Source organism: Canis lupus, chromosome 3, assembly GCF_048164855.1.
Source record: "Canis lupus baileyi chromosome 3, mCanLup2.hap1, whole genome shotgun sequence".
Taxonomy (NCBI): Eukaryota; Metazoa; Chordata; class Mammalia; order Carnivora; family Canidae; genus Canis; species Canis lupus.
In genome coordinates, this window is record NC_132840.1 from 69,946,157 (window position 1) to 69,973,493 (window position 27,337).

Sequence of the window (27,337 nt, forward strand, 5' to 3'; positions counted from 1 at the left end):
GCCGCTCTCAAACCCTTCACTGTGGTCTTGGCCCATCACTACCTGGTGGCAATAGGTTGTTGCTCTAAGGGGACCTCGTAGGCTCTACTCCCTGCCCTCCCACCATCAGCTCCTGCTTCTGGCTGCCGTTGCCTTGCCCTGTTCCTAAGGGCAAGGCACGGAAATGGGGGTGGAGGTGGATCTTGGATCCGGCAGTGGCAAGTAAGGGCCTGAGAGAGTGTGGGTGGGAAGAAAGTCAGCGTTCCGGGCCAGATGGCCCACATGCCAGCCAGCAGCTCAGAGCTTCAGCGGCCTGCGGTGCACAGACCTTCTTCCCAGCCCTTGGCTCTCCGCTGGCCCGCCTGCTTCCCTGATCTTCTCCAGTTCCACTGCTGTCCTCTACCAGAGCAAGGCGGGGGCTTGGCAGGAAAGGGCCTGTGGGCACTTGTTCCCGGGACCTCTGTCTTCCTATGTGATCCTACGTGTCAGGCCCAACTCACAGAATTGCAGTGTTGGTAAACTGAGATCAGGTGTGTGGAAGTACTTGCAAAGCCCAGAATGACATTTATAGAGTGATGCTACGTGGTTTCTGGAAATCTTTCTTTTGCCGGGGCTCCACCCCTGGCCAAAAACAGGGGGAAGAATGAAGCTAGGATTTCAGGGAAGGGCATGTATGTTAGGCACTCAGCACAGTGAATCCCTGAGAACATCTGGAGGCCCTGAGAGAGAAGCACTTATGTCCATAGAGCCAGTGAGTCATTACTGAGCTTCTTCAGAACTTACTGTGGTGCCAGTCACGCAGCAGGAGCCGGGGCTAGGAGAGAGGGAGGGTGCGGGTGTAGCCCTCCTGAATCTGATGGCGTCCTGGGGGAACTGGACACCTGCACAGTTGCAGCTCAGCGAGTCATGACATGGCCAAGGTAGGCAGAGGCCTGGCGGCCCCCATGTGAGATCAGTGCCAGTTCAACAGTGAGCGCTATGTCCGACTGACCGTGCCGTCCATGCTGCTGCTTCCTTCTTGCCTTGAAATTGGATCTGATCCTTTTCCCCCTGGTCTCTGTGCCAGTGAGTAACGCAGTAGGAAGTGTCCCGTTCTTTAGCTCTTAGACAAGCTCCGGAGAAGACTCTTCCTTGGCAGCGGGCCATGGGAGGAGAGGCGCACTTTGGGCCATGTGAGCATGTAGGGATGGCTCATCCATGCCCACCTGCAGCAGCCATGCCATCCGTCTCCCTCCCTACTGCAAGGGTGGCCGCAGGACCCCCAGGTACAAGTGGGCTTGCCTTGCATCCAGCCAGAGCAGCCACAGCCTATCTTCTCTTTCCCTACAGGAAGCTGCACAGTGGCATGAAGACGTACGGGTGTGAGCTCTGCGGGAAGCGGTTCCTGGATAGTTTGCGACTGAGGATGCACTTACTGGCTCATTCAGGTAGGTGATGCTGCCCTGACTGGCCCGCTGGAGTGCAAGCAACTGCCTCCCGCCCACCTTCCCCCCCGCTCAGAGCAGGGGTGTCCCCGCTGCCAGCTGGTGCCTTTGGGCCACTATGCCCTGTGGATGCTCCCTACAGGTTCATGGAGCACAGACTGTCCTGGTGGTATGACTGTCCACACAAACCCTTGTCCTCATACTCTTGGGTTTCCTGAGGCATTGTGGGCACTTGAGTGATAGACTTTCCAAAGTAGACAACAGTTTTGTCAGCATGGCTGTGGTGGTGGCATTTGGTTCACCTGGCCTAAGGAATCTGACTCTTGGGTTTACATTCTACAGAAGTCCTTAATTCAATAGATACAGAAAGTCTAGAACACAGACTGAGTTCCAGTGTGCTGTCTTTTGCAAGTTAGTTTTATCCATTTCTAGTGGGGTCAGCTGTGTGGCTATGGGAACTTTTGCCTGTGTTGGGACAAAGCTGTTCTGCCCGGTGAGACACGGGAAATGGAGAAGCACCTAACTGCCAGCACCCCTGGGATTCTTGGTGGAGGGAAGGATTGCCAGGTCTGATGGTGCTTCTTTGAGGCCAGGGGGTCACCTGGGTGCAGTTGTAGAGGCCTGTAGACTTCCCTTCCAGGGCAATCCCTCTTCTCCTTCTGATGCCCTTCCTTTCAACCTTGGAGACCCATTTTGGGGAAGTGGCGAAGGCCTTCTTCTTCTGGTCAAGTGTTGATGTCTACTCCTCATCCCACATTACCTTTAGCATGTAGCCCCTCCAGCATTTGTGAGCTGAGCATGAGCTTTGGGGTTTGGCAGGTGTTCAGTCCTCGTCTGTAGTATGTGCTCTGTGACCTGGGGTGGATCTGTCTTCTGAACCCCATTTTCTACATCCATGAGGTACAGGTGTTGCTGAGCTCATATCAGGTTTTTTTTTTTTTTTTTAAAGAATTGGTGACATGATGTATGTGATGGGCATCTATAGTACCCGCCCTGGCATACAGGTGGTGTTTAGTAAACGTTAACTGCTTCTGCTTTGCTTTCCATTTCCCTAATTCTGGATCTGTGACCCTGGGGCACGTGCCCATCACTTTGCCACAGAAGCTTCTATCTGCTGGCTGTTTGTGCTCTGCCCTCCCATTTCCCAGTCAGTCGTGTAAAGGCTATTTGGTGCTTTATATGCTTCGGCCTGCCACAGTCTTTCTGCAGAGCCAGAGCCTGCGTGGCTGTGCATGGCATGGAATGCCCTCTCCTGGGCCTCCATGGCTCCTCCTTAAGTTCCCTAATCCTTTGTGCTTTCTGTCCTTCTCCGGTCCAGGGCCAGGGATTGTGTCACGCCAGGTGGCTGGCTGTCCCAGCTTGTGTACTCTGTCCCCACATCGATGTGTGTTCCGTTCCTCCTCCTTGCAGGGTCACCCACACCCACCTGGCTCCCCTGAACTGTCCTCATCCTGCCCACCTCTCCTACACTGGCCCAGAGCCCTCTGAGTCCAGACGCCCCCGTGTCCGGCATCTGCTTCCTTTGTTCAGTTTTTAAAAAAAAACTCACCTCGTATCTTTTTGTTTCCCTCTAGTCTTATAGGTCATTTGGGGTTCAGTGTGGAGTTTTGAAGCTATCTGCCAGCCAGCTTGGCCACCCCCCAAGTGCAGAGTGTGGGTCTTGCGTTTTAGGCTCTCGCTGCTGCGGGCCCCTGTGTGGTCTCTCACTGTGTGGTGCTGGACACTTCCATGCGGGTAATGCACTTTGCAGCCTGTGGTTAAAGCTTCCTTGCCCACTCCGGAACTTGGCCCAGTGAGCATCCTTTCTCCTTACCCGTTCCTTGAGTCCAGCACTCTAGCCAGACCCATCTACTTGTTGGTCTGTGCTGTGTGCAGACTGACACAGCTTGCTTCCTGAGCTCTGTGGCTTTGTTCATCCCATTCCCTCAGCTTGGAATAACCCTTCCTGAGTCTTGTCAGATCTACTAAGATCCCTTATGCAACGCCATCCTCCACATGTCCCCATCTTCAGCCAGGATCAGTCATGCCGCCTTCTAAGGTGTTTGTATGTCTTTATCTGGAGCTCTCCGGGCACAGTCTTTCCTCTTTGTCCTCTGGTTATTTATGGACTTGCCTTATCCCCCTACTTGGGAGGCCGGGAGAGAAATTTGGAAACCTACCTCCTGACCAAGATGCTGGGCAAGAAATGTAAGCTTTTCAGTATCCTCATCTGTAAGATGGGAGCATTCGACCCTCAGAAATGCTGTGAGGCTCCCATCAGACACTTAGCACTAGGCCTGACCTGTGATCTGCTCTCAGTAAATACAGTTCCCCTCCCCTTTTATTCCTCTGGTGGGCTGTCAACTACGGGAGGTGGGGTCTGTCCCCATTATACACAGCACATTTCCTGACACGTTGTTGTAGTTGGTAGATACTGGTTGGATGGATGAGTGCAGCCAGGAGGACTAGGAACGAGCCAGGAGAACTCCAGTCTCCCACCAGGTTCCTCCTGCAATAGGAACAGTTGAGACTGTACCCCAGGGGCTCATGGGGGGCAGCCAGGAGCCCGCCGGCCAGTAGTGGCTGAGCATGTGAGCCAGTTCCTGCTGCGTTGGTGGTGCCACATGGGAGCGGCAGAGAGGGGGGCACTGCCTACACACTTGCCGTGGGCCCAGAGCTCCCCAGTTGAGACAAGATGGCTCTGGAACCAGCCACCACCTGAGGCCACGTGCTCCCGTCCTGGCTGAGATGCCACTTGGGGGTCCCCCGGGTACTGTGCCAGCTTGGGCAGCTGGGTCCCGTCTCCCTGGGCTTTCTTTTCCATACCTGTCCTCCTCAACACTGCAGTCTGGCTGTGCCGAGTGACTTGTCTTTCCGAAATGCACTTGCCAGTGCCCTTGGAAAGGAGGATTTGGTGACGGGGCAGGTGTGAGGGTCATTATAGTGCTTTAATCTGCCTTTGCAGATCACTCATAGGCTTCTTAAGACTCTGCTGTTTCTCTTCTCTGCTGGGTCTCTTTCTCATCCCGCCTGCCTCTCACCCCTGTGCCGGGATGTCTTCTTGATCAGAAAATAGCAACAAGGGCTTAGAGAGGCTAGACCACTTCCTGAGCTGTTCACACCCCCTGAGAAGCAGTGAAGGCCCCCGGGGGGGCATCGGGGTTCAGGGCTGGCCGTGCCCGGTCTAGGCCTTCTCTCTGATGCCCGTGGCAGAAGCAGGGATTGGTTCTACACCATCTGACTTCTCTCCCAGCCCCACAATAACAGAACTGTGCGATGTTTCAGAGGAGCTGTAGGTGAGATGCCACGGGATTGCCTGGCTGCTGGGTCTGGAAGGCTCCCTGCTGGGAGCCCACAGCAAGAATGGCCCACGGTGCCGACCCACTTTACAGACAGTCACCCGAGGGTTGGAGCAGCAGTGCAGAGCCTCGAAGAACAATCGGTCCTCCAGAACTGTGGGGACCTTTTTTTTTTCTTTCTTTCTTTCTTTTTTTTTTTTTTTAAAGGAGCAGGCCATGGAGAAGGGACTCTGGGACCTGGGTGCGGGTCATGGTGCCCCTGGCTTCCCCTAAATGTCGCTGCCTAGGACAGGCACATTCCTGCTGTTTTCTTCTGCTCGGTGGAGCTGAACGGTGCTCCTCACTCACTTCCTTGCTCGGCGCGCTGGCTGCCCCCACCCCCTCTTGGCTAGCATGGCCTGTGTTTGTTATTGTAGTTCTGGCACTGGGCCAGGCCTGGCTGGGCGCCAGCCTTGTGGGTACAGTGTGTACAGTGAGTGCTGAGCCAAGTTTGTCATCATACACGATTAATTTTTTTTTTTTTTTTCTAATCTGGTAGGGGTGGGGTGAAGGAGGAGGCAAGACAAGAGTTTCTCGATGCTTGGAGAACAGGCCACATTGAATCTGCGGAGAGGTTATTTATGAAAGGATAAAATGCTCTCGCTTGTTCTTCCTTCTGGGCTCTTCCCACTTTCTCACGTTGTCTTCCTGTCCTCTGCATTTCCCCATCCAAGGAAATCAGCCTGTATGAGGCTGACAATGTGAGGTTTTATTTTCAGTGACTGGAATACTAAATTTACACTCCTAAATCAGTTTTCATTGTGTTGAAATTGACAATTTGTTTAATTAGAAGTTTGCCCTGTAGGAGGCCCTTCTTGGAGACAATTCTTTCTTTCTCTTCCTCTCTCTCTCTCTCTCTCTCTCTCTCTCTCTCTATCTCTTCCTTTTTTAAGACCCTAAATGGTAGTAGTGAATGTTCAGTTTAATTGAAGTTTTTATTTCGATTTGAATGCGTTAACTAATCAAGTGTTTATGAGATATACCTGATGATAACAATAAGTTTAAATTAACAAACAATAACCTAACTCATTAACTAATGAGATTGATCCGGCCACGCCCTGCATTCTCAGAGGCGGGTTTGGGAAAGGAGGTCAGGTGGGAAGCAGGACCATCTCGGAGGCTTTGCAAAGCTGCTCCTTCTCCAAGGAGAATATGGGGTGTAGGATTGTGGCAGTGAGCAGGGCAGGAACCCAAGCCCCTCCGTGTCCTAGGATCACTCTGACGTCTCCCTCCCCACCCTTTGCTTCTCCATCCCTTGTGGGGATTGGCCCCAGAGCATCTCCTTGCCACTCCTTGTTCTCATTTAAGTGGTGATTCCTAGCTCTGGGATGGCTGTGCACAGACCACAGACCCAGGCGGTGACTCCGGTTGGTTCTGGGACTTGCTGGTATAAGGTTTCCCATTAGGTAGGATTTCCCACCGCTTGGCTTCAGGACTGGTGGATTACAAGTGAGCACACCCAGAACTGCTTGCCCCTGTTTGGGACTTGACTGCATGCTATTTAGAGGCCTGCCTGTTTCTGTGGCCTGCCCCTATTCTGGGAGTGTCATTCATTTTTGCAGCCAGCAGACATTTACTCAGCCCTGACTGTGTGTCAGGTTCTGTGTCCTTAGCACTGGAGAGAGCTGACAGCGTCCCTGCCCTCAAGGAGCTTACGTCCAGTAGGAGAGATATTTGATTATAAAGTAATGATCAGAGAAGGTGGTGTGCGCAAAGCACCAGGAGGGAATTCCAGGAGGAACTCACAGGGGGACGGTGCCCCTTTTAGAGGGTGGTAGGCTGCCGAGAATGGAATTTTGAAAGGAACTGGTGGGAGAGGCCACATGGTGACATGCAGTGTCTGGGATATGCAGGGTGTGTCTGGGTGGGGGGAGAGACGGCAGGCTTTGGAAGGGAGCGAGAGGCAGGATTGTGGGGCCCCTGAGTAGCAAAGCTCTGTGCACTTTACCTGCAGTGCTGGGGAGCCAATCAAAGATTGAGCAAGGGAGTAACACTTTTTTTTTTTTTTTTTCCTGGAAAGAAAGAACGATGGGTTTTTTGAAGTAGACTAGCCTGGAGTATAGGATTTCTCAGACCCCCTTGGAGAAATGGCATGCCTGATGATCCTAGGGTGTGGTTGGAGGGCAGACAGGTCCCTGCCTCTAGCCTTGGGGAGGGGTGACCTTTCTCTGGAAGTCCGGTCCTGCCAGAGGTCGGCCCCCCTGTTCCCCAATCCTCTTGCCCTCTCTGGGCACCGTGAACCATGGCTGCTGAGAAAGCTCCCCTGATACCAGCCTCTTCCCCATATCTGAGGCACTGGGAAGGAATATGGCCTTGGCTGATGGATTTCCTGATTCCAGCAGCAGCATGGGGTGGCCAGGGCTTATCATCGGGGGCCTCGGTCATCTGTCTGGCGGGGAAAGGGCTGGAGGGGTTGGGGCCAGAAACTGGATTGGTTCTCTCGTGCTTTCCCCTGTCCTGATCCAATGGAAGGGAAAAAACAATTATGAGATGTCAAAGATCTATGGATTATACTTGTTCTTTTTTTTCTTCTTCTTTTGGAATGCATTGCTTTGTGGGGTTCAGGGTCTTCCTTCCCAAAGGCAAAGAAGATGGGAGGATGCCTGGTAGCTGGAGAGTTGGGGGTGGTGATGAGGCACGTCCCCCCCCCAACCTCCCCCCTTGCTGGGGTTGGGAGAGGCACCTTGGGGTCTCTGAGGGTGGCCTCTCAGGACCTGCCGCTGGCCTCTGGCACCTTCGTCTTCCCAGATCTGCATTGGCTACGAGCCTGAACCCGTGGGCAGTCCTCCCTGGGCCTGTTCCCCCGTGAATGCCACTGCCGTCTCTCGGGTGTGCTTTCTGCTGTGGGGCTGAACCAGGAGGACGTGACCCAGGAGACTCTCCCTCGGGCCCCTGGGGGTTTGGGGTGGCGAGCACAGAGCAGCCGGCGGGCGGCAGTGGAGGGGCCTGCGGTCCTGGAGGAGCAGCGTGCGGGCGGGAGGAGGGACAGCGGCCCCTGGCTCCGGCCCGGCTCGCTCCCCCCCACCCCTCCCTGCTCTGTTTGGCCTGCTTCCCGAACTTTTTCCCAGAGTGGTGTCGTCACTGGCCTGCCGGCAGGTCTGGATGTTCTGCCAGCATTCCAGAGAGTTTATGATCGCTTGCAGATGTGCCTCCAAGAACACACTGTACCCAGAGCAGAAATTAATGCAGGCTTGACTGCTGTCCAAGCCCATACACGGGAGGGAGGAAAAAGAAAACAAAAACTGTTTAATGCTGTTTATAAATTATACACTGGCTGATGAAAAATACATTTCTTCCCCCTGCCCCCTTCCTCCCACCCCCCGCCCCCACCCCCTCTCCTTTCTGCCTCAGGAGCCTAAACTGAGACCAGAAGAATATGGTTTTGCCGCGCAGCTCCTGTTTTGGCTGGGCTCCGAAGCCCTGCTGCTGATTCACAGCCAGAGTATTTTTCCCCTTTACCTGATGAAATATACTGATTTTTCCAGCCCAGATGGGGTGCTTTTTGGTTTTGTTGTCTGGGTTCGTTTTTTGTTTTTTTTTTTTTAACTTTCTTTTTTTGGTGGTTGGGGGGGCGGCGGCTAGGGGCTGTGTTTACAGCAAGTGACAGATCCTGTGATCGCACGGGGTGTGATGCCGGCCCCGGGGGGCACGTAGAGCCCCACATCTGTCCACCTCGGGGCTGCCGGGTGCGCGTGCCAGGCTCCCCAGCCCCGAGGACCGCGTGTCGAGCCGGTCGAATGGAGGAAGTTTGCAAAGTTCATTGCAGGTCACTGTATTAAACACTGTTCCACGGTTTTCTCTCCCGCCCCTGCACCTACAGCCCCTGTGCGAAGAGGGGTTCGCATATCCCTCCCCCCAAATACACATGTCTCTCTCTCTCCATATGGTGCCTTAGCAGGGGTTTGGGAAGCTCGTTGCATCTACCCCTCTGGATCCCAGCCTCTCCCCCTACACTCAAGTCCCCCATCCCAATTTATTCTATAAATTCGCTTCCACATTATGTCTATCCATTTACATGGCTTTTGTGTTTTTTAATACTGCTAATGTTTATCATTTGCCCAACAGGCTCGACAGATTTTGCTTCCTGTAGAGCACTGAGGCTTTAGAGCCCCCTCGTTGCTAAGTAGCAGTCTCCCTGTACTGTAATGGGCTGATTTTGTATTCCGTTCAGCGCTGTATCTTATTTTTGTATGCAAGACAAAGTGTTTTGATGGAGGACGATTGCGGCAGTGTCTGGAGGCTGTTTGGAGTTTTATGGGCTGTACAGTACACTGTGTGCTCTCCGAACAGAACACAGGCTGTTGAATTTTGGATTGGATTTGTCATTTTTCCCCCCTCAGAGAGGAGCCTGTCAGATAGAACATTACTTTAAGGGTGGAGGAAAGAAAGTGGAAATTATGTAATAACCCCCCCCCCCTCTCTGTGTGTGTGTTTCTATCTCTGATTTTGTCGACCCTAGAGGAGGATGGTTCCCCCCCCCCCGCCTCCTCCCACCACCCCGAGGTGGTGGGGCCAGGCTGGGTGATGATGCTCCTCTGTGGAAGTGAATGCCCCTAGGGGGGTGGGTGCCACGGCTCCTTGTCTGTCTCCTGTTCTTTATTCTCTCTTTTCTCTCCCCTGCTCCTTCCATCCTTCCTAAGTTCTGGGCTATTTTGCTGACCCTTGCTTTGGTCTGAAGATGATTAGGTGCTGGGCTGTAGGTAGGGTAAGAGGTTGGTATGGGATCCACCCAAAGGCAGTGCCACTTTCTTACTTCTAGGGCCCTTTCCATCTGCCTTTGGCTTCCTGGACATGCCCCTCACCAGGCTCTGTGGACAGGCGGCCACTGCTCTCCAGCCGTGGTGCCTGGGCCCACTTTGCAGGGCCAAGGTCATTCCCACAGCGCTGCACCTGGCGGTCCTTCTCAGCGCCCTCTGCTGGGCTCTCTGTGGTGGCAGGAGGCTGTGTGTGGCCCTCCACTTTTCCCAATTCCTCTCATTCCATCTCTTTGTCCCTGTCCTGGCAACTCTGTTGGCCTCAGCCCTGTCCTGATGCTCCTGTGTATTTTCTGCCTTCCTTCTTAGGTCTTCATCTGCCTTTGTCTCCATCTGTCTCAGTTGGTCTTCTGTCTCTCTCTCCCTCTCTCTCTGTCTCCCCCCTCAAAGCTTCTTAGCCTGGAAGTTGGGTGGAGTTGGGGTGGGGAACAAAATGTCCCACCAGCCCAGAAGGCCCTGGGGAGGGCTCCTGAGTGAGTGCTCAGAGAATGCTCCCAGAACCTGGAACCTCGTGTGCTCCTGCCCTGGCGCTTTGGGGAGCAGTGTGGGACTGCCCTGGCTCCACCTCTGCTTTTCCTGGGTCCCTGGATGTTTAATCCAGTTGAGCTGAGCATGGGCCAGTGGGTGAGCAGGGTTTGGTTTTGCAAGGTCCATACTGGACTTTGCTACAGAAAAGCACATCTTCCTGGCACTGTGCTTGTGGAGCTCTGTACCAGGCACCTGGGTGCACAGCCCACCGGGCACTGTGTGGTTTGTGTGCCCTCATGGACCAGTGACCTGGCGTAGTGCCTGGCACACAGAGGGCTTTTGGTAAGTCTTTGTGGATAAAGTGAATACCCTGTTGCTGAAGTGTTTGTGTTTCTGGGACAGATCTAGGCTTGGTGTGGGGCCTGGGGCTTATACAGTTTTGGGAGCTGTGTCTCAGGAGAAGATAAGTTTAAGAACGCTTCCCGGGGAATGGGCTAGTGCAAGGGAGGGGCTTGTAGCTCCAGCTTTATTTTAATATATGTGCTGCTGAATAGGTTTCTTTGATCTGCCGTGAGGATCTCCTGGTCGAAGGCCCCACAGTTGGAGCACCTGAGTAGGAAGATTCAAAGCTAAGGCCAAGATGGTGATATCTGCTCAGTTCTGGGGACCCCATGGTCACAGGCCTCAGGTTTGCATTCCACAATGGGTCAGGACAGATCCTGCTGCCTTTGGTAAACTGCCTGTGGTCACAGTGGACCTGGAAGCCTCTGTGGATTTCATGCTGTCTTCTCGATGAGGCTGGTTGGTTAGGGACAGACGGGAAGTTCCACTCATGCGGCGCCGCCAGGTAGATTGACACACCTGGTAGCACCCTGGCCTCCAAACCAGCCTTCAGTGACTGTCAGTGAAATGGCATGACAGCCACCCTTTTTCTAGGTGCTCCCTCTGCTTGGGTCTGTGGCTTCGGTTCTTCTGCTTCCTTGGGCGCTAGAATTGTGTCTGCCTGGGGCTAAGCACTGGTTCTCTTACGCTGTGTGTTGTGAGTCTTGGAAGGGACCATGAGGGTGAGAGATCCTGGAGGTGGTGGCACGTGTACATAAAGGTCTGGGAGTCTGTTCTTTGGAGCTTCCAGACTCCTCAGTTACTTAGGGTCAGTGGAGAAAGTAGGATGAAACAGTTCTTTGGGAAGGACACTGTTTACTCCTTGGAGGGTGTAGGGAAGCTGCAGTTCGTTTCCTAGAAATGAGGGGCATTTGTGTGTGTGTGTGTGTGTGTGCACGCGCACGTGCATGTGTGAGAAAAAAGAGACCGAGAAGAAACGTTTACGTGAAATACTCAAAATTGTTCCTTTGCTGTAATGGCCCCACACAGACCATTACCTTGCAGATTTAAAAACTAAATGAGCTCATCATATCTAGTGACTTCCACCGACATTCATGCTTGATTGCCAAGCCCGCGTTACCTCTGAATTTGAACTTCATTGTTTGTTATGAATCCTTTGAACATTGGTGGTGTGTTTCCCTCTCTTGGGTTCTGCCCCGAGCACATCCGTTTTGTGTGATGGGCGGATGGACGGACCGACGGACGGATGGATGGATGGGCACGTTTCTCCACAGGACCCCACCAAAGAACCTTTTCATTTTAAAAATAGCCCCATAGCCTCTAAGGGCCGAGTCTGGGGTTTCTGAGGAATCCAGGGAGCTGGGGTGGGGGGGATCCTGGGTTGACTTCGGAGAGGGCAGACGTCTTGCATTTTTTAATTTAATTTGAGTTTCATGTGAATGATGGTGCGTGCCATGCAGTCCTCTGCATTTTCCTAACTGTCTCTTCCACTTTGGGTAGAGGGAGGGAGGGAAGAGGTACCAGCAGCAGCATTCTGTGGGCAGAGGAAGAAAACAAGAGAATGGGGCAGAGAACGGGCTAAATTTAAAATTGTAATTGGCTGACTTCCACTGGCTTGCGGGTGTTTTAATGACTCATAATAACTTCATTTAAAACCAGCTGAGCAGAAAATAGATTGGAGAGGAGCCTCGGGCCATTATGGATTTGTTTTTTTTGACAAGCTCGGTTTTGAGCAGCCAGGAAGGCTCTCAGAGAGGGCTTGGCTGTGTTCTCTCTCTCTCTCTCTCTCTCTCTCTCTCTCTCTCTGAGGGCTGGTGGTCTGCCCAGGAGAGATTGTATAGAAACCAGGGCTGCTTTTTTTTTCACCCCCCACCTTTTTTTTTTTAACTGATTAAAAATAGATGCCTTGAGGTATTATTTTAGCATCAGTAGGATTCTTTTTTTTTTTTTACTTTTGATGTGGTAAATGGAACATAAATAAAATTGTTTTTGAAATTACTGAATTAATTAGGTAGTAAAGCAACTCTAAAGCATGCATTTCTTCGCTGGTTGCCCTGATCCATATTTGGGGGGCATTCATCTTTTTTCCCCTGTCTCCTCCCCCCCACCCCAGCGCCACCTTCCTCCCGGTGCAGACCCTCCCTTTGAATGGCAAGGTTCTTTTATCATTCTGGCAACAGCTAAATGATTTTTTAAAAAAAAGATCTGTAGGATTTTGACAGGGTTAGTTCTCTCCAGCTACCCAGCCAGCTCGAGGAAGCACGAGTTTTGGGAATTGCCAGAAAAGGCTCTAACCTGCCTCTGGTCCTTTTAAATAGATCCTGCCTGTTTCCCGTGCTAGGAATGGTGCCAGCCGGCGAGTGCTCCTTTTTCTCTTGTCTTTTGAAAGTCAGCCGGCTCAGCCATAGGATGTGTCTGTCTGGGCAGGACAAGAGGCCACCCCCCATCTGATTGCTCATAGCCATTTATCTACCCCCTCTTATGGCACCTGTCACCTTCTTTGTGTCATAGCTATTTATTTGCTTGCCCTTTTTTGCCTGCTAGACTCTGAGCGTCTTCAGAACATGTGATTTATTTCCACAGCCCCCTTACTACCTCGCAGAACAACCTGCACGGTGGTTATAACTCAGTCATTTTTTGAATACACGAACGGGTGAGTGGGTGAGTGTGTGGATAGGCGTCTGGTAGGGAATGGCTCCGAAGCTCCCTCCTTCCTCCAGGCCTGGGACTCAGCAGTCTGGATGACAGGATGGGGAATGGAGGCAAAGCCTTATCAGTAGCATGCTCTGTTGCACCCCCACAGTCAGACACATAGCAGGCTCTCAGTAAAGATCTGTTGCATAAATGCATGGCTCAGGGTGGACGGCAGGGACAGGGGAGGAGAGAAAGGCACTTCACTGAATGCCCTCTGTGTTTCAGGCACAGTGCTTGGCGCTCTGTATGTCTGAACTCAGAGATCCTGTGTTGACTTTGGAGTGTAAATGTGCTGCTTCTGTTTCGCAGGTGAGGACACGAAGGCTTGAAGAGCTGAAGTCACTTGTGTAAGGCCAGACAGCCAAGAAGGGGCAGAGCTAGGGCTCTCTGCTCCTCCTGCCCTCTGCCCCCCAACTTTTCTATCACCACACTGCTGTACCTGTTCCAAAGCTCGCTTTTCTGTCTGTGGGGATAACCCGTGTCTCAGAGCCTGGGATGCCTAGATGGGGAGAGCCAGTAAGACCCCATCCCTAAGTATCCTGGGGGTGGGGTGGGGTGGCCTTGTAATTGGCTACTGCTCAGGGCCTTGTACCTGGGCCACCAGGAGCAAGTGGGTGGCTTATTAGCCCCTTCCTGCTCTGCCGGAGTCACATGTTTCGTTGTTCTACCCTGTGACCATTACTCCTTCCCATTGCCTTCTAGGGCTGGGGGATCAAGGGCCCTGTGAGCATTGCTAGAGGCCCCCTGGGGGTGAGTCTTTGGCCCTCCCACACCGGTGACAACTTGGTCAAGTCACTTTCCCAACACCATCCCACACAGAAGAGGGACAGGACCAGAGGGCTGCCCGTGGCCCCTCCTGCATGGCAACCCAGCTGGGTGCTGTGTTCCTGGGGGAAGCCCTCGGTGAGGCCGTATCGGGAGTGACAGGGTCAGCTGACCAGCACCGCACCCCAGAAAGGGGGGGGCTCTGACTGCTTGGGTTGCCACTAACTCCTCAGACTATTAGTGTCTTGGAGCAGGACATGTCACAGAGATTGTGGCCTCCCTGACCTTTTGGATCCTGTCTAGTGAAACTGGACCGCTTGGCATGAAGCTCATTGTATCTGTTCTTCTACAACCTTCTCCTCCCGGGCTGGCGCTGTGGATCCTGGAGCCTTCTCTGGGGATGGAAGCATCAACCAAATGGGACCCAGATGCAGAAGGCCAGGCAGTAGAGAAACCCCTCTAACTGTTCTGGGTCACTATGCGTGGCTTTCTTTAGTGAGGGGAGAGGTCATTCCTGAATGGATTCATCACTTAGCAGTTACCCAGTGAGGGCCAGCAGCAGGCAAACCATGCAGATTGAAGGGGCCGCCACCTGGGTCCCTACCCGCAAGGGGCTGTCCATCTGGCTGAGAAGATGGTGTGAGCCGTCAGCAGGGCTGGGCGTGCTCCCCATTCCTACAAGGGGGATGAGTAAGTGCTACAGTTTACAGGAGGGACAGACTCCCGAGGACCAGGGTGATGAGGAAGGCTTCAGCTCCTATGAGGGAGGGAGCATTGTGGGATGTCCAGATGGCACATTGCGGTGGGGGAGGGGCCTGCATTTCTGGACAGGAGGAAGCAAGAGCTTTTAGGAGTTGGAGCCAGCCAGGCAGGTGCCTCTCCCTCCTCCTCTCCCTCCTCCTCCTCTTCCTCCTCCTCTTCATCTTTCTTCTCTGTCCACAGCAGCCTGTAGGAGGTTTAGAGCCCAGTTTCCTGTACTTGAGAATCCTCAGAGTTCTGAGGATGTTAGGACTGTCCCTGACCTGCAGGTTGGGAAGTCTTGCATTAAAAATTATAAGCTGGCAGGGGATCCCTGGGTAGCTCAGCGGTTTAGCGCCTGCCTTTGGCCCAGGACGTGATCCTGGAGTCCTGGGATCGAGTCCCACGTCAGGCTCCCGGCACGGAGCCTGCCTCTCCCTCTGCCTGTGTCTCTGCCTCTCTCTATATATATATCTATCATAAATAAATAAAATCTTTAAAAATATATATATATATATGCTGGGAAAAAAACAAACAAAAAATTATAAACTGGCACTTGGAGTAGTCCTGTCATTTTGAGGCACAAATATGCAAGTGAGGTTCAAACTGGACATAGAGCCAGAGTATTCTGTATTTCTCATATGAGAGTAAGGGAAACCCCCAAATAGGCTGTGAGTGCCCAGGGCTCCCCGAAGCCCAGGTTAAGGTTGCATAGCCTACAGGGCTGTGCTTTGGTGAGAATGAGGTCAGAGGCTTGGCTACCCTGGAGGGACATGCAGCAACATGGAGGACCTGCGTCCCGGCCTTTCTTGAAGGTGGAAGGATAGCTCCGTAGATGGGAGAGGTGGGTGCTCTGTATTTAGATGCTCTTTTAGTTGAACTCTCTCCAGAATCGAACCCAACAAAGAGGTCTTTGCTAGGCTTTCCCCTCATAGTTAACGTGTTCCCTCTACTTTCCCTCCAACCAACCCGTTTTGATTGGGATTCTTGCACTTGCCAGGGAAAGGGGGAAAAAAATAGTAAGTTCTAAACTTTCCATTAGGTAGTTGGGATAAGAAGTCTTCTGGGGTAGTTGGATTAAGCCCCAGCAGCTTTCTCACTGACTATTACGAGCTAATTGAGCACTGGGAGCTCATTGGCGGCTGCAATGAGCATTTTGTTGGGGTAATTATGCAAGGCCACAGTCATTTTCAGTAACAAGGTAACTCCAGGTAAGGAGAGAATTCCCTGAAACTTTTGATTTGCTGGAGTCTTCCTCAGTTGCCTTCATTAACATGAGCTGAGGACAAAGGTATAGAGACCAGATCTTTTGGGAGGCTGGCGTCCATCAGGGATTTCTACCTCTGCCCGAATGGCCCAGATCTCACCATCTGTTTGCTGGGGCCTGATGGGAATAACCTGGTACATCTGGGAAAGCCCTGCTGGGTCAGTTTTGCACTGATTGAGATTTTGGGGGTCCAGAGTCAGATACTCTGAAAGAGAGGATGATGAGGGATAGATGCAGGCTTGGAACCCCAGGGACAGCTGACCAGGGAGCAAGGAGAGTCCTGGCCAGTGTCCCTTTCAGTGACTTATGTGCTAAGAGCAAGGCCTGACCACAAGCAAGAAGGCCCCAGTTGTGTTCTCTCCGTCTCTCAGCATCTCCCTCTCTCTCTCTCTCTCAGGACCTGTGTGTCATGGGTGGGTGGGGTGTGGGCCTGCATAAATGGGACCAGTGCAACTCCTGGGGCGGGGGGGTGCGGTGACCTAGGAGTCTTTCTTATCCTAGAGGATTCATTTTTTCTTGAGAGAGAAAGTGTGTGTGCATGGGGTGGGGGGTGGGGGGAGGGGCAGAGGGAGAGAGAGAATCTTTTTTTTTTTTTAGAAATTTTATTATTATTATTATTATTATTTTAGAAATTTTATTTATTCATGCATGAGAGACATAGAGAGAGAGAGGCAGAGACACAAGCAGAGGGAGAAGCAGGCTCCACACAGGGAGCCCGACCTGGGACTCGATCCCGGTTCTCCAGGATCCCACCCCGGGCTGAAGGTGGCGCTAAACCGCTGAGCCCCCGGGGCTGCCCGAGAGAGAGAATCTTAAGCAGGCTCTGTACCCAGGGCACAGCTGGACGCAGGCTCTATCTCATGACCCTGAAATCTTGACCTGAGCTGAAATAAAGGGATGCTTAACTGACTGAGCCACCTAGACACCCCTACTGCCCCACCCCTGCTCGAGAGGATTCTTTATGGTAGAGCTTCCTTATACATGCTGCCTTCCCAGCACACCTAACCCTCAGCCAGAACCTTCATCAGGAGGGAGGAGCCTGAGCCTGCTGTCCACAAGTCCTTGGCTAACTGGGCTGGAAGGGGACCTCTCTGTGCCCTTTGAGAGGGGTGCTGGGGCCTGGCCAAGCTGAACGTGTCCTCTGGGTGGCCCTGCCAGGCCTCTGACCTGCCGCTCATCAGCATTGAATCATACCCCTCAGAGGATAGCGTGTAACTGTGCTTCCAGACACGGCCCCTGGCCCCCTGGCCCCCTGGCCGGGGTTGAGGGGCAAGGAGGGTCACTGTCACCAGAGTGCTCCATCTTTCTGACACCATGGGCTCCGTGTGGCTTTCTTCCCTCACTTCTCAGCCCCAGACAGCCTAGAATTCTACTCTGGAGCATATGCAGAGCTGCTTCACACCCCCCCCCCCCACCCCACCCTTCTGTTTTCTTCTGTTCTCTCTCTCCCACTTGAGTTTTCGAGACTCTGCCTCGTCTCCGGCCCGGATCACCTTCTTCCTCCATCGCACAGCTATAAAAGTTGGTTGCAGGCAGAGGCTGGCTGCATCAAGGCAGGAATGTGGTATTTGGTTAAATTGTAAAATTAGCTAGGGAAGTTAATGAGGCATCCCGCCTCTGCCTTCCTCTGAGCACCTTGCCTACGAAGGGGAGGAAGGGAGGAAAGGAAAAAAGGAGAGTCTGGCCAGAAAGGCAGTAGAGCCTCTTCCAGGTGAGCTTGTGGGCCTGGGACGCGGCTGGAAGGGGCCCCGAGAGGTCATCCCGCCCCTCAAAGCTTCTGCTTTGGGACAAACTCCATCAACCACTTTGAGTCCACGGAGCTCTTTACCCCGTGTCCACAGACATCCTGAGCTTGCACGTGACCGGCTGGTGATAAGCCAATTCTAGCATCAGATTCCTTTTTCTGTCGTGTGCAAGGCTGCAGTGGCAAGGGCCAAACCCCTTGTCATAGAAGGTGCCCACAGCAGAGTGGAGAAGACCGGGGACTGTAAAACAGTGGCTGCTGATGACATTGATGGAGGGCTGACAGGTGCCAGGGAGCAAGCCAGCACGTCATGGTCTCGCTTGATCCCCACGAGCCCCCTCTGAGGTTGGTGCTCTTAGGACTCCATTGGATGGGGAGGAACCTGACTTGACTTGCTTGAGATGCCCCGCAAATAAGAGGCAGAGTTGGGCTGTAAACACAGGCTGGCCTGGGTGGCAGTGGTCCCTGCCATAGCTGGTCGTAACTTCTGGGGCCAAGGCATTGTCATTCCTTTTCCGGGCTGCTCTCGTCCCCCAGCCCCTCGTTCACAAGGCACAGATTGCACGCTCGCAAATGTCACCCCAAAGCTTTGGAAGTCACGATCTCAAAGGTGCGTGCGAAAGAGCTGCCAACAGTCTATTTTCTGCACGCACCAAATTCTCAGGTCCTCTAATTACACCAAACAAACCTTCCTGTTTTCAAGCAGCAATTCGATGTCATTTTAGTTGTCAGATTTTGCTTTAATAATGCTTAACATGGGAAATAGTTATCCTCCCCCCCATCCCCCAGCTCTTCGCTGGAGGTCAGCCAGAAGAGGCGAATTGCGTTTTGTTGTTTTGGGTGGGGGGTGGCTCATGCTAAGAAGGGACATTTGGGTGTGACAGGCCATATTTCTGTTTTGCAAAGTGTGGAGTCTCAAGGCTTCTGAATTTTGAGCCTGAAAATGTCAGCGCTGGAGTTGTAATGTAACACCTCAATTATGGTGCAGGGGGTAAGGAGGAAAGACTCAGAAACCTGCAAGGTTCTTTAGATCCACAGCCTGGGCCTCAATTAAGGTCTCAGAAACACCAAAGGCAAGCCAATGAGTGTCATTTTTAACCAGTTTGAACATTTTACTACTTCCTAACATCAGAAGCGCCCGGGCTGGAGAGCCTGCTTCTTGTCCTCAATAAAGTGATTAAGCTGAATGGGTGTTGGGGGGTATTATTAGGCTGAGATAGCCCCAAAATAGAAATGCTCTGTTTTCTGAAAGCCACAGCAGGCCTGGAGAGACTGGCAGCCGCGACGTGCTGTGCCACCGAGGGGGCCGCGGGAGGGGGAGGGAGCGAGGGAGGGTGGCAGTCCCCTGGGCTCGGTCTGAGATGGGCGGTGGGTGTTGTGACGGGCAAGCCAGGTGACGGGCCTCTTTCCCAGCTGTCATCCGGAAGAGAGAACAGTGGCAGCCGTGGATTGGTTGCTTCTGCCTTGGCGTTTGCCAACGGGGTGTGTGTGTGTATGTGTGTTAATGAATTTACAGCAACTGACAACTCTGCAGTCCAGGATGGACACCTCAGCCTGAGATTTACATGGGGAGCCCCAAATGAATTGGATTTGCTTGCTGTTCTTGGGGGAAGGGGTCCAATTTGGGCAGTGAATAAGGGGCAGGTTAGAAGGGGCGCAGGCAGAGGGGTGGGGAAGGGGGGAGACCCTTGCCGCCGAGGGTGAACATCTGTTCTGCAAAGCCTCGATTAGCAAAGCTGCCCAGGAAGGGGGAATAAAGAGACTTTTTGGTTAAGTGAAGGTCAACTGAGAAAACTTGGTCTATTTCAGCCTCTGAGAGAATGAGTTTTTTCTACTTTGAAGACATTTTTAAAAAATATTTTATTCATTTATTTTGAGAGAGGGAGAGAGCGTATGCAAGCACGGGGAGAGGCCGAGAGGGGCGTTGGAGAAAATCTTCATCAGGCTCTCGGGACTCTGAGATCGGGACCTGAGCCGAAATCAAGAGTCGAACACTTAACTGACTGAGCCACCCAGGCGCCCCAACAAATTGACTCTTTTTTTAGGATAGAATATCTTAACTTGCTTAGAAATCCAAAGGAGAATGCCAAGGAGGGCAGTCCATCATGGAGGGATGTTCCTAACTGGGGTTTTATTGTAAGTCAGCCCTGAGGATCGGTCCTACATTTTCGTCTATAAAGTCCTACATGTTTTTATGTCGTGGACCTCATGCTTCTCCTACCATCATCAGGTGGCGGGGATGGGCTATTTCACAGATGGAGAATCGACGGCCAAGTAATTCAGGACTCTAGAATATACCGATGTGCTCCATGGAGCCAGAGCTAGACCCTGGTGCCACCGGCTCCCAGTCCAGACTCTGATGGACCATGTTGTCACGCCTCGGCGCCGGGAAGTAGGAATTGCTTTTAATCAAGGAAGTGCTCAGAGAAGAGCATTTGGCTGGAGGAGGATGGCCTCGGAGCTTGTGGGAAAGACCCGCCAGCTCCAGAGTGTGGAGGATGACAGAGGACTTGACTACACTGCCTTTGGGACGTTTCTCTACTGCCCTGCCCTATTATTAATTGGAATTTTTTATTTTAGCCTTTGCTGTCATCAAAGGCCTCTAGTTAGGTGGGCTATCCATGCTGCCACCCTGATTTTGTTTTTGTTTCTTTGATGCTCTGGAGACCTTGGCTGAGTGAACCAAGTTTTTTAAGCTTTCATTTTCACATCGAGGAGATAGGGATAATCTTAGGCTTGATGGGGGAATTGAATGGTACGCGTTACGTTAAGTCATTAGTACGGTGCTTATTTCATAATATTCTTAATATTCAATGTTTGCTATTCATGTTCTTGTTATTACTGTCAATGCTACGGTAGAGGCCTGTTGTTCCACATTGCAGGGCGATCCTTGCAGGACCCCTGGAACCCTAGATGGGAAGGGTGAGAGGGTGCGGTTGCCCAGAGCCTGTTCTGCGTTGCCAAGTGCTTTCATGTGCACTGCCTCATTTAAACCTCCCGGCGCGCTGTGGCCTCACTACTGCATGAGTGGTGTCCCCTGGAGGTGTGCAGGGGGGGTAGGGGGGCAGGTATCAACGCCTCCCTGGCAGGTGAGGATACTGTGGCTCCCAGAGGTTAGAGGCAGGACCAGAATGCAGGCAGGGCTGGGGAAGACTGCCCTGCCCTGCCTTCCCTCTGAAAATAACTTAAGTGAGAATATAATTGGAGGGAGTGTCAGGGAATGTTGGGGACTGGGGTGTTGGCGACCCCAACTCAAAATTTTTTGGACAGGGAGGGCTTTGATCTTGGCCATTGCCCTTGGAGTGGCCCGGTTTGGCTTCTGTCCATTGTCCGGACAGTACTCATGAATCTTATGCCCTGGGAGGTGGGGTGGGTATGGGGAGTGGCCTCCAAGCCCAATTTCAGGGGAGTGCCTGTGATGGAAGACTCTGAAGGTACTTCAGAAAGGAACAGGGTAGTTGAGGTTGAAAGGAGGCAGCCAGAGGCTCAGGTAACTTACAGACCGAGCTTTGAAGAAGGTTTTTGAAATCCTCCTTTCCATTCTCAGCTTCTCTCCTGAGATGCCTGCGTCAGTTCCAGGGGAGAAGACAGTTGCTGGTATCCAAAGGTTGAGGGGATATCCCACAAAAGCACGGTAGAAATCCCCACTGACCTTTATACCTAGTCTCTTACAGATGCCAAGACTTCAACTTTATCTTCCTTAAACAAAAGCTGTGAGCACCTGAAAGGCTCGGTGTTCCTGGAACCCCGGGGTCAGCCTTTCCCTTGGCCTCATTGGCTCGGCCCGCTGCATCTGGCTAATGATTCTCCCAGTGTCAGGACTGTCTCTTCCACTCGGCCTGCCTGATGGGGCAAGTATTTCCTTGAGAAGGAATCCCCTGGTGGAACCAGAGAGCGCAGCCCCAGTGGGTTAGCCAGCACCTCCCCATTGCCAAGGGCAGTAAGCACAGGAGCTCCCTTTCAGAGCCGCCCTTAGCTTTGTCCAGCTTCTTCTCACACAACACCCCTTCATCTTCTCCTCGCTCTTAAACCTGTCCCAATTGCAAACTTGTCATCCACAGATGGAGAGATCAAGAGGCTCACCCAAGGCTGCATAGCTCAGGTGGGGGCAGTCGGGTCTTTGAGTCCATTTCTCTCTGTGGTGCTTCCAGAGAGCTGCTCTTGGCCTGCACGGATCTCTGTGAGCCCGTTCTTCACCAGCCTCACTTTAGAGTACCCCTAGGCCACCCCAAACAGCTGAATGCCTTGTGTGCAAAAGCCCCAGGGGATACATGGTCTCCTCTCTCTAGGACACTCATTGCAGGTGGGCCTTCCCCCAGAACTGTGGGGCTGGGATATTATGGACTGGAGTTCCAGAAAGCTCAGGCTAGAGACTAGCCTCCTGAAGCTTACAGCTTGATGAAGTGAGGTTACTCTGTGATCATAATAGCTCTTCAGGCACCTGCTGTGTGCCAGGTATTTCATGTAGGGTTCATATAGGAGGATTGATAACCTCATTTTAAGGAGAGAAGTGAGGCTACAGCATTGGCACCCAGGACCATATAGCCAGTGAGGGGAACTCCACTGCCCGGTCTGGCCACTAGCTGCTGGAGGACTTCATCTCGGGGAAGTTCTGCTGAGTTGGAAGGAAGCCTAGTCCATCACAAGAGAGGTTTTTGTGTCATTGCATTGATTACCTCCATACCTCGATCAGCCACTCATGGAGGTTGGCTGGGGAAGAAATGGGTTAAGGACAGCACTAGGGTGAACCCCCAAATCAATACTCTTAACTTCAGGAAGATTTGCACATTGTTGTTTTTGCTGTGACAGATTTATTTTCCTACTTTATTTAAAATAATTCACCTTAAATAGGTTTGTACTCATTTCAGTAGGAGGTTGATAATGCTGTCAAAACTTGGCCAGGAGTGTTGAGAGCTGACTGGAGAGGTGCCATTTCTTTGACCTTCTCCCAGGGAAGAGTAATTGGGCCGTGTGTTTACTTGTACATTGTTGGTTTGTTTCTGTTTTGTTTTTTTTAAGGGGGGATGGGCAGAGGGAGAAGAAGAGAGAGAATCTTAAGTAGGCTCCGTGTCCAGTATGAGGCCCAACGTGGGGCTCCATCTCACAACCTTGAGATCATGACAGGCGAAATCAAGAGTCAGACACTTAACTGACTGCGCCACCCAGGTGCTCCTGTGCATTGTTTTGGTTTGTAGAAGGGCTTTTTGGAGGTACACGATTGTTAGTCTTGTATGGTCTTCTGCCTCTTTTTATCTTCTACTCACCAGAGAATGCCTGCTGAAGACTTGGCTGGGGTGGTAAGAATATTTTAAATGTCATGATATGTTTGTTGCATGCCTTTGATGTATACGTGGGTCCAGACATTAACAGTGGGGGAGACTAGTGGGAACAGTGATGCTGTTAATGACAAGTACCATTTATTGAGCAGCTAGTGTGTCAGGCATGGTGTCACAGACTTACCATATACTTTTAAATGGATCCTCACTCAACCCTGTGAGGTAGTTGCTCTATGCCCAATTTTATAGGCAAGTAGCCCAGAGATGAGAACTAGCTTGCCCAGGGTGGGAGCTAGAAATGATAGAACCAGAACTTGAATCTGGTCTGTTTGACCCCAGAGCAAGGGTTCTTAATTTCTGTAGTGCACAGCTGTATACTGAGCATATATGTTTGTACCGGCCAGGGGCTGTGTTGTTAAGCCTATTATTGAGTCCCTGAAAGTGGTGACAAAGGAGCTCTCCAAGGCTCTCTGAGAATCAAGTTGTGGGGATCAGAGACAAGGAGGGCCTGTTCTCTGTGTGGGACTTGAGACTAGGACCACAGGATCCCAGTGACAGCCAAGGGCACCAGGGTGCCATGGGACCTCCCGGCAGCATGAAGTTCATTGGGTAGGGTAAGAAGAGCTCCCTCAGCCTAGGAATGCCTCAGCATCTCCCTTTGACCCCTTCTACGGTCTCATCTTTTGCGGAGTGGACATTTCGCCACACGTGCGAGGTTCAGCCCCTTAGCAGGTCATTGATGGGAAACTGACTTCTAGCTGTCTGAAGACCTGCTGCTCGCAGTGCCCGGTTGGTCCCGGCCTGTTGCCCAGCTTGGAGACTGTCCGGGTGGCTTCCTCAATCCTATCTTCGATTGGGACCTGTGCTGGGAGTTCATTCAGCCTGTCCTGTGGTGGGTACCCTTCTCCCACTTCCCTGTCGGGTAAAACTCTCCTGCAACCACATCTAGAACCAGAATTCTGGATCAGTTTTTGTTGTGTTGATTAAGGAAAAAGAGTAAGCTAGAGAGAGAGAGAGAGAGAGAGAGCACACAAGAGAGAGCGCAAGCGAGCTTGCCTTCCAGATCCTCTTGGGGAGTACACATCTCCTTGAGTGAAAGAACACGCAGTGCTGGGCTTTGGAATTGGCAGCCAGTGTACTGTTCTCTGTCTGATAAGAGGTACTGTAAATAAAACTGTACACCATGGCCCGTGGTAAAATGCCCCGTGTCTGTACTCATTGTTCTGACAGCTTATGCTTTTTTTGGGTCTGCTGTTTCGGTACACTCTGTACTTCCTTATGTAAGCAGGCATGCATATCTCATCAGAACATTCAAGATGTTTATTTTAAAATCTCAAGGAATTAAAAGAAAAAGCACACACTACTCAACATTAGATGCTGGCGAATGTGAAGTGCTTTTTTCAGTGGCTCCCCCCCATACCCCGCCTCACACTCCCCCCCCCCCCCCCCGCCTTCTTATTAGCATGGGGGTGCAAGAGGGAGGGATTTTTGCATTCTTTTTTCCTTCTTTCATTGGCTTCTGGCGTATTTCCCTCAGAGAGACACTAGCCCACTTCTGATTGTGTTCAGCATCTTCTGCTCCCCTTCCTGGATGCTCGGGACCCCCACCCCTGTTCATGGTGGGGAGGCCAGTAGGGAGGGAGGCTACCCACTTTGCCGAGGGGAGGTGGCGGTGGAGGGGGGACCTGGGGGGAGGACAGCTGCGGGGAGCCTGACTAGCTTCTGCTGGATCTCAGCTCTGTTGTTGGAAGGCTGGGCGGGTATAGAAAGCTTTATGGTTTTGAAACTGCTTTCCTGGCCCATGTCTCCGTTGATTCCTGCGAGTCTGGATGATCCTAAGCACGGAGCAAAAATGGCCTTTGCACATGGAGGCCTTAGACCGTTTCCAGCCTCCTTGAGGGCTGTGATAACTGCCTCCTTTCTTTCCACTGCACCCACACCTGCTTCGAACCCTCCACCTTTCCATAGCCCCCTGTCTAACTTTCTGGAAGCATCTAAAAGTCGGGGAGAAATAGGAGAGAGGAGGAGTTGGGAATTCAGAGCGGTCAGGCGCTCCTGGTCCCCCAGGGTAACACATAAAGGCACCTTGGGTCCCTGGGAGACTGGCAGGGCAAGGACGTCTGTCTGTCTCCTTACCACTGAGTCTTAGATAAACTCTGTGCCTGGGCTGGGGGTGGGGGTCACTCAGCAGAGTGTTGCCAGCCACTCCAGGGTCTACTCTGGCTGTTGGAGGCCTCTGGGGTGGGAGGCTCCTGAGTGTACTGATGTGGAGGGGGAAGGGGGGGTGTGCTTTTTTCTTGCAGGGCTGTGAGTCCGGGGCAGCTGGGTGGGTAACAGGGTTGATAGAAAGAGGATCGCCTTCCAGGGAAAGCAGACAGCCCCATTTCCATCCCGTCCCTTCTCTGCCCCAAACTGCCTGAGTGCCAGCCGAGACCAGGTCCTTGAATTTTATACAGGGCCAGTGGAGAGCCCGGAGTCTGTAGATTAAGGACTCTGACACCCCCTAGGGGACAGCCTGGCAGTGCCCTGAATGGCCACTGCTCTCTTCCCAGGCCAGATCCCGGCCTGGAGGCTGCCGGAGGGCTTCTTTGTTTGTCAGGCCTGTAGTGGGCACAGGGGCAGGGCAGGCAGGGAGCAGGGCCCCGGGAAAGAGCAGGGGCAGGACAGAGGCCGGCCCTGCTCGCACAGAGTTTATAGTCTGCCGGGGACGAGCCAGGAGAGTGAGGCAGCACAGGACAGCGGCCCGGGGTTCCTGGGCGCATCCGGAGGGGGTCTCAGAGCCACATTGGGACTGGCTGCCATTCTGACACGTGGGTCCTTTGACAGATGTTCCTGTTCCCCTCAACAGAACCATCACTCACCTTTCAATTAGAGGCATGGGGTGGGGGGGGAGAGCGAGAGAGCGAGGTGATAGTGAAATATGTCTTTATAAACGTGAGACTGACTTTACACAAGATGAATGACCCCCAAATAACTGTACATTGAACTTCAGTGAAATCAATCATACTTTGCACAAAGATGTTCTGTAAAGGAATCACAACCCTGAGCCTGACTGGCGGTGGTGGTAGCTACTCCTTACTGCGTGCCTGCTGCCCCGGATGGAGGGCCGAGCCCTTCAGCCACCCCGTCACGTCCTCCGAGGGACCCCCTCTGGTTCATTCTACAGGGAAGGCGACAGACCCCCTGGGGTCAGGCAGCTTGCCCAGGTCAGGGTCACAGCTCGTGACTGGCCTGGCTGGGATTCGAACTCTGACCCGTCGGACCCGAATCCTAAGCTCTGGAGCACACTATCCTGCCCCCTAAGGTATATATATAACGTCCGTGAGCTCCTGTATCTGCAGACTGCTTGGTGATTGACAGGGAGTTTGTGTTCACTATGATCCAGCTTCACCCCAGGAGATCCCACTTCACAGCTCAGAAAGGAGGGTCGCTGTGGTGTTGGCAGCGAGTGGCCGGCCGGGCCCCGGCCCCGCTTCTCCCCACTCTAGATGGTGCTGTTCACTCAGATCTGGGATCTGGAGGGAGGATGGCCAGGGGCCAGCCCGCTCCACTGTCCAGGCGGTTCTCCCTCTCGGCTGCTAATCTGTGTCCCTGCAGCCCATCCCGCACTTGACCCTGTCTCTCCCCCTGTCCTCACTGGCTCCCTTCCAGCCCGCCAGCCTTCTCCTTCGTCTGTGATGGGCTTCCTTACACAGGGGGGTATTGCTTCTTCCTTCAGCTTCCCCGCTCAGATGCCAGCTCATCAGAGCGCTCCCCTGTGCTGACCCCCTATAAGGTAGCAGCGCCCTGCCTTCTCCATCCTCTTCACTTAATTTCTTTCTCTTTTTATCGCCTATCACCATCTAGATGATATTTACAGAGTTTTTAAAGTTGCTGCCTTCCCTTCTAGAATGTAAGCTCTCTGAGGGCAGGGGTTTTGTCTCTCTTATTTATTTACTGTAATCTACCTTTGGGCGTATTCTTAGTGGACATCCAGAAAGCAGCCCTGTGTATACAGGAAAGGTGTGGCAAGAAGGCACGGCCGTCCCTCAGCTGTGCCCTGCTGTTGTCCCTGCTCCAAAGTGAGCCCCAGGAAACATTTGCGGGGGATAAATGCTGGTATATCCCCAAGCACCCATGTGTTCAACTGGCATGACCTCCTTCCTTCCTCCATCACTCCCTTGCATTGATGCTTTATAAATGTATTAGTGCCTGAATGATGTCACTGTAATGCATTTTGGGAATAGCCATGTGGTTTATACACACTTGAATTGCTTTGAATGCAAACCTGACATCATAGTGAAGGCAGCAGCGAACAACATATGCACAGTAAACAGGCAGAGACTGTCTTATTGATTAACAGATGAGGCCTCTATTATTGATCAAAGCTTGGCGAGGAAATTTATCACTTTTAATTTCAGGGCTGCCAAATATTTCTGCCTCTGAGCCAGCCATTACAGAGACAATTTAAAGGCACATGCTTCCTTGGGAAGAGGGGGTTTCTGGCTCTCCTTACGGGGCTCCTGTGCCCTGGAACTGCCTGTCTGTGCCGCTGGGCTCACCCCGGGGACCAGGGGGAGTCTCGATGGG

The 27,337-nt window shown here is 52.5% G+C and overlaps 1 protein-coding gene and 2 long non-coding RNA genes across 7 annotated transcripts in view; 2 read left to right on the forward strand and 1 right to left on the reverse strand.

The window, feature by feature from the left end:
• The window catches only part of ZBTB16 (zinc finger and BTB domain containing 16), a 182,695-nt gene that overhangs the window by 92,246 nt on the left and 63,112 nt on the right, over positions 1 to 27,337 (forward strand). For all 5 annotated transcript variants that reach the window (XM_072822070.1, XM_072822072.1, XM_072822071.1 and 2 more), the window contains one exon: positions 1,309 to 1,406. In XM_072822070.1, the coding sequence (XP_072678171.1) occupies positions 1,309 to 1,406 (98 nt within the window). The remainder of the gene's footprint in view (positions 1 to 1,308; positions 1,407 to 27,337) is intronic.
• Positions 10,455 to 21,219, reverse strand: LOC140630990 (uncharacterized). Its single transcript, XR_012028650.1, has 2 exons — positions 20,992 to 21,219; positions 10,455 to 11,818 (listed from the first exon to the last, which is right to left on the reverse strand). It is a non-coding gene; the product is annotated as an uncharacterized lncRNA (long non-coding RNA).
• On the forward strand, positions 10,817 to 14,952 carry LOC140630992 (uncharacterized). Its single transcript, XR_012028652.1, has 2 exons — positions 10,817 to 12,937; positions 13,288 to 14,952. It is a non-coding gene; the product is annotated as an uncharacterized lncRNA (long non-coding RNA).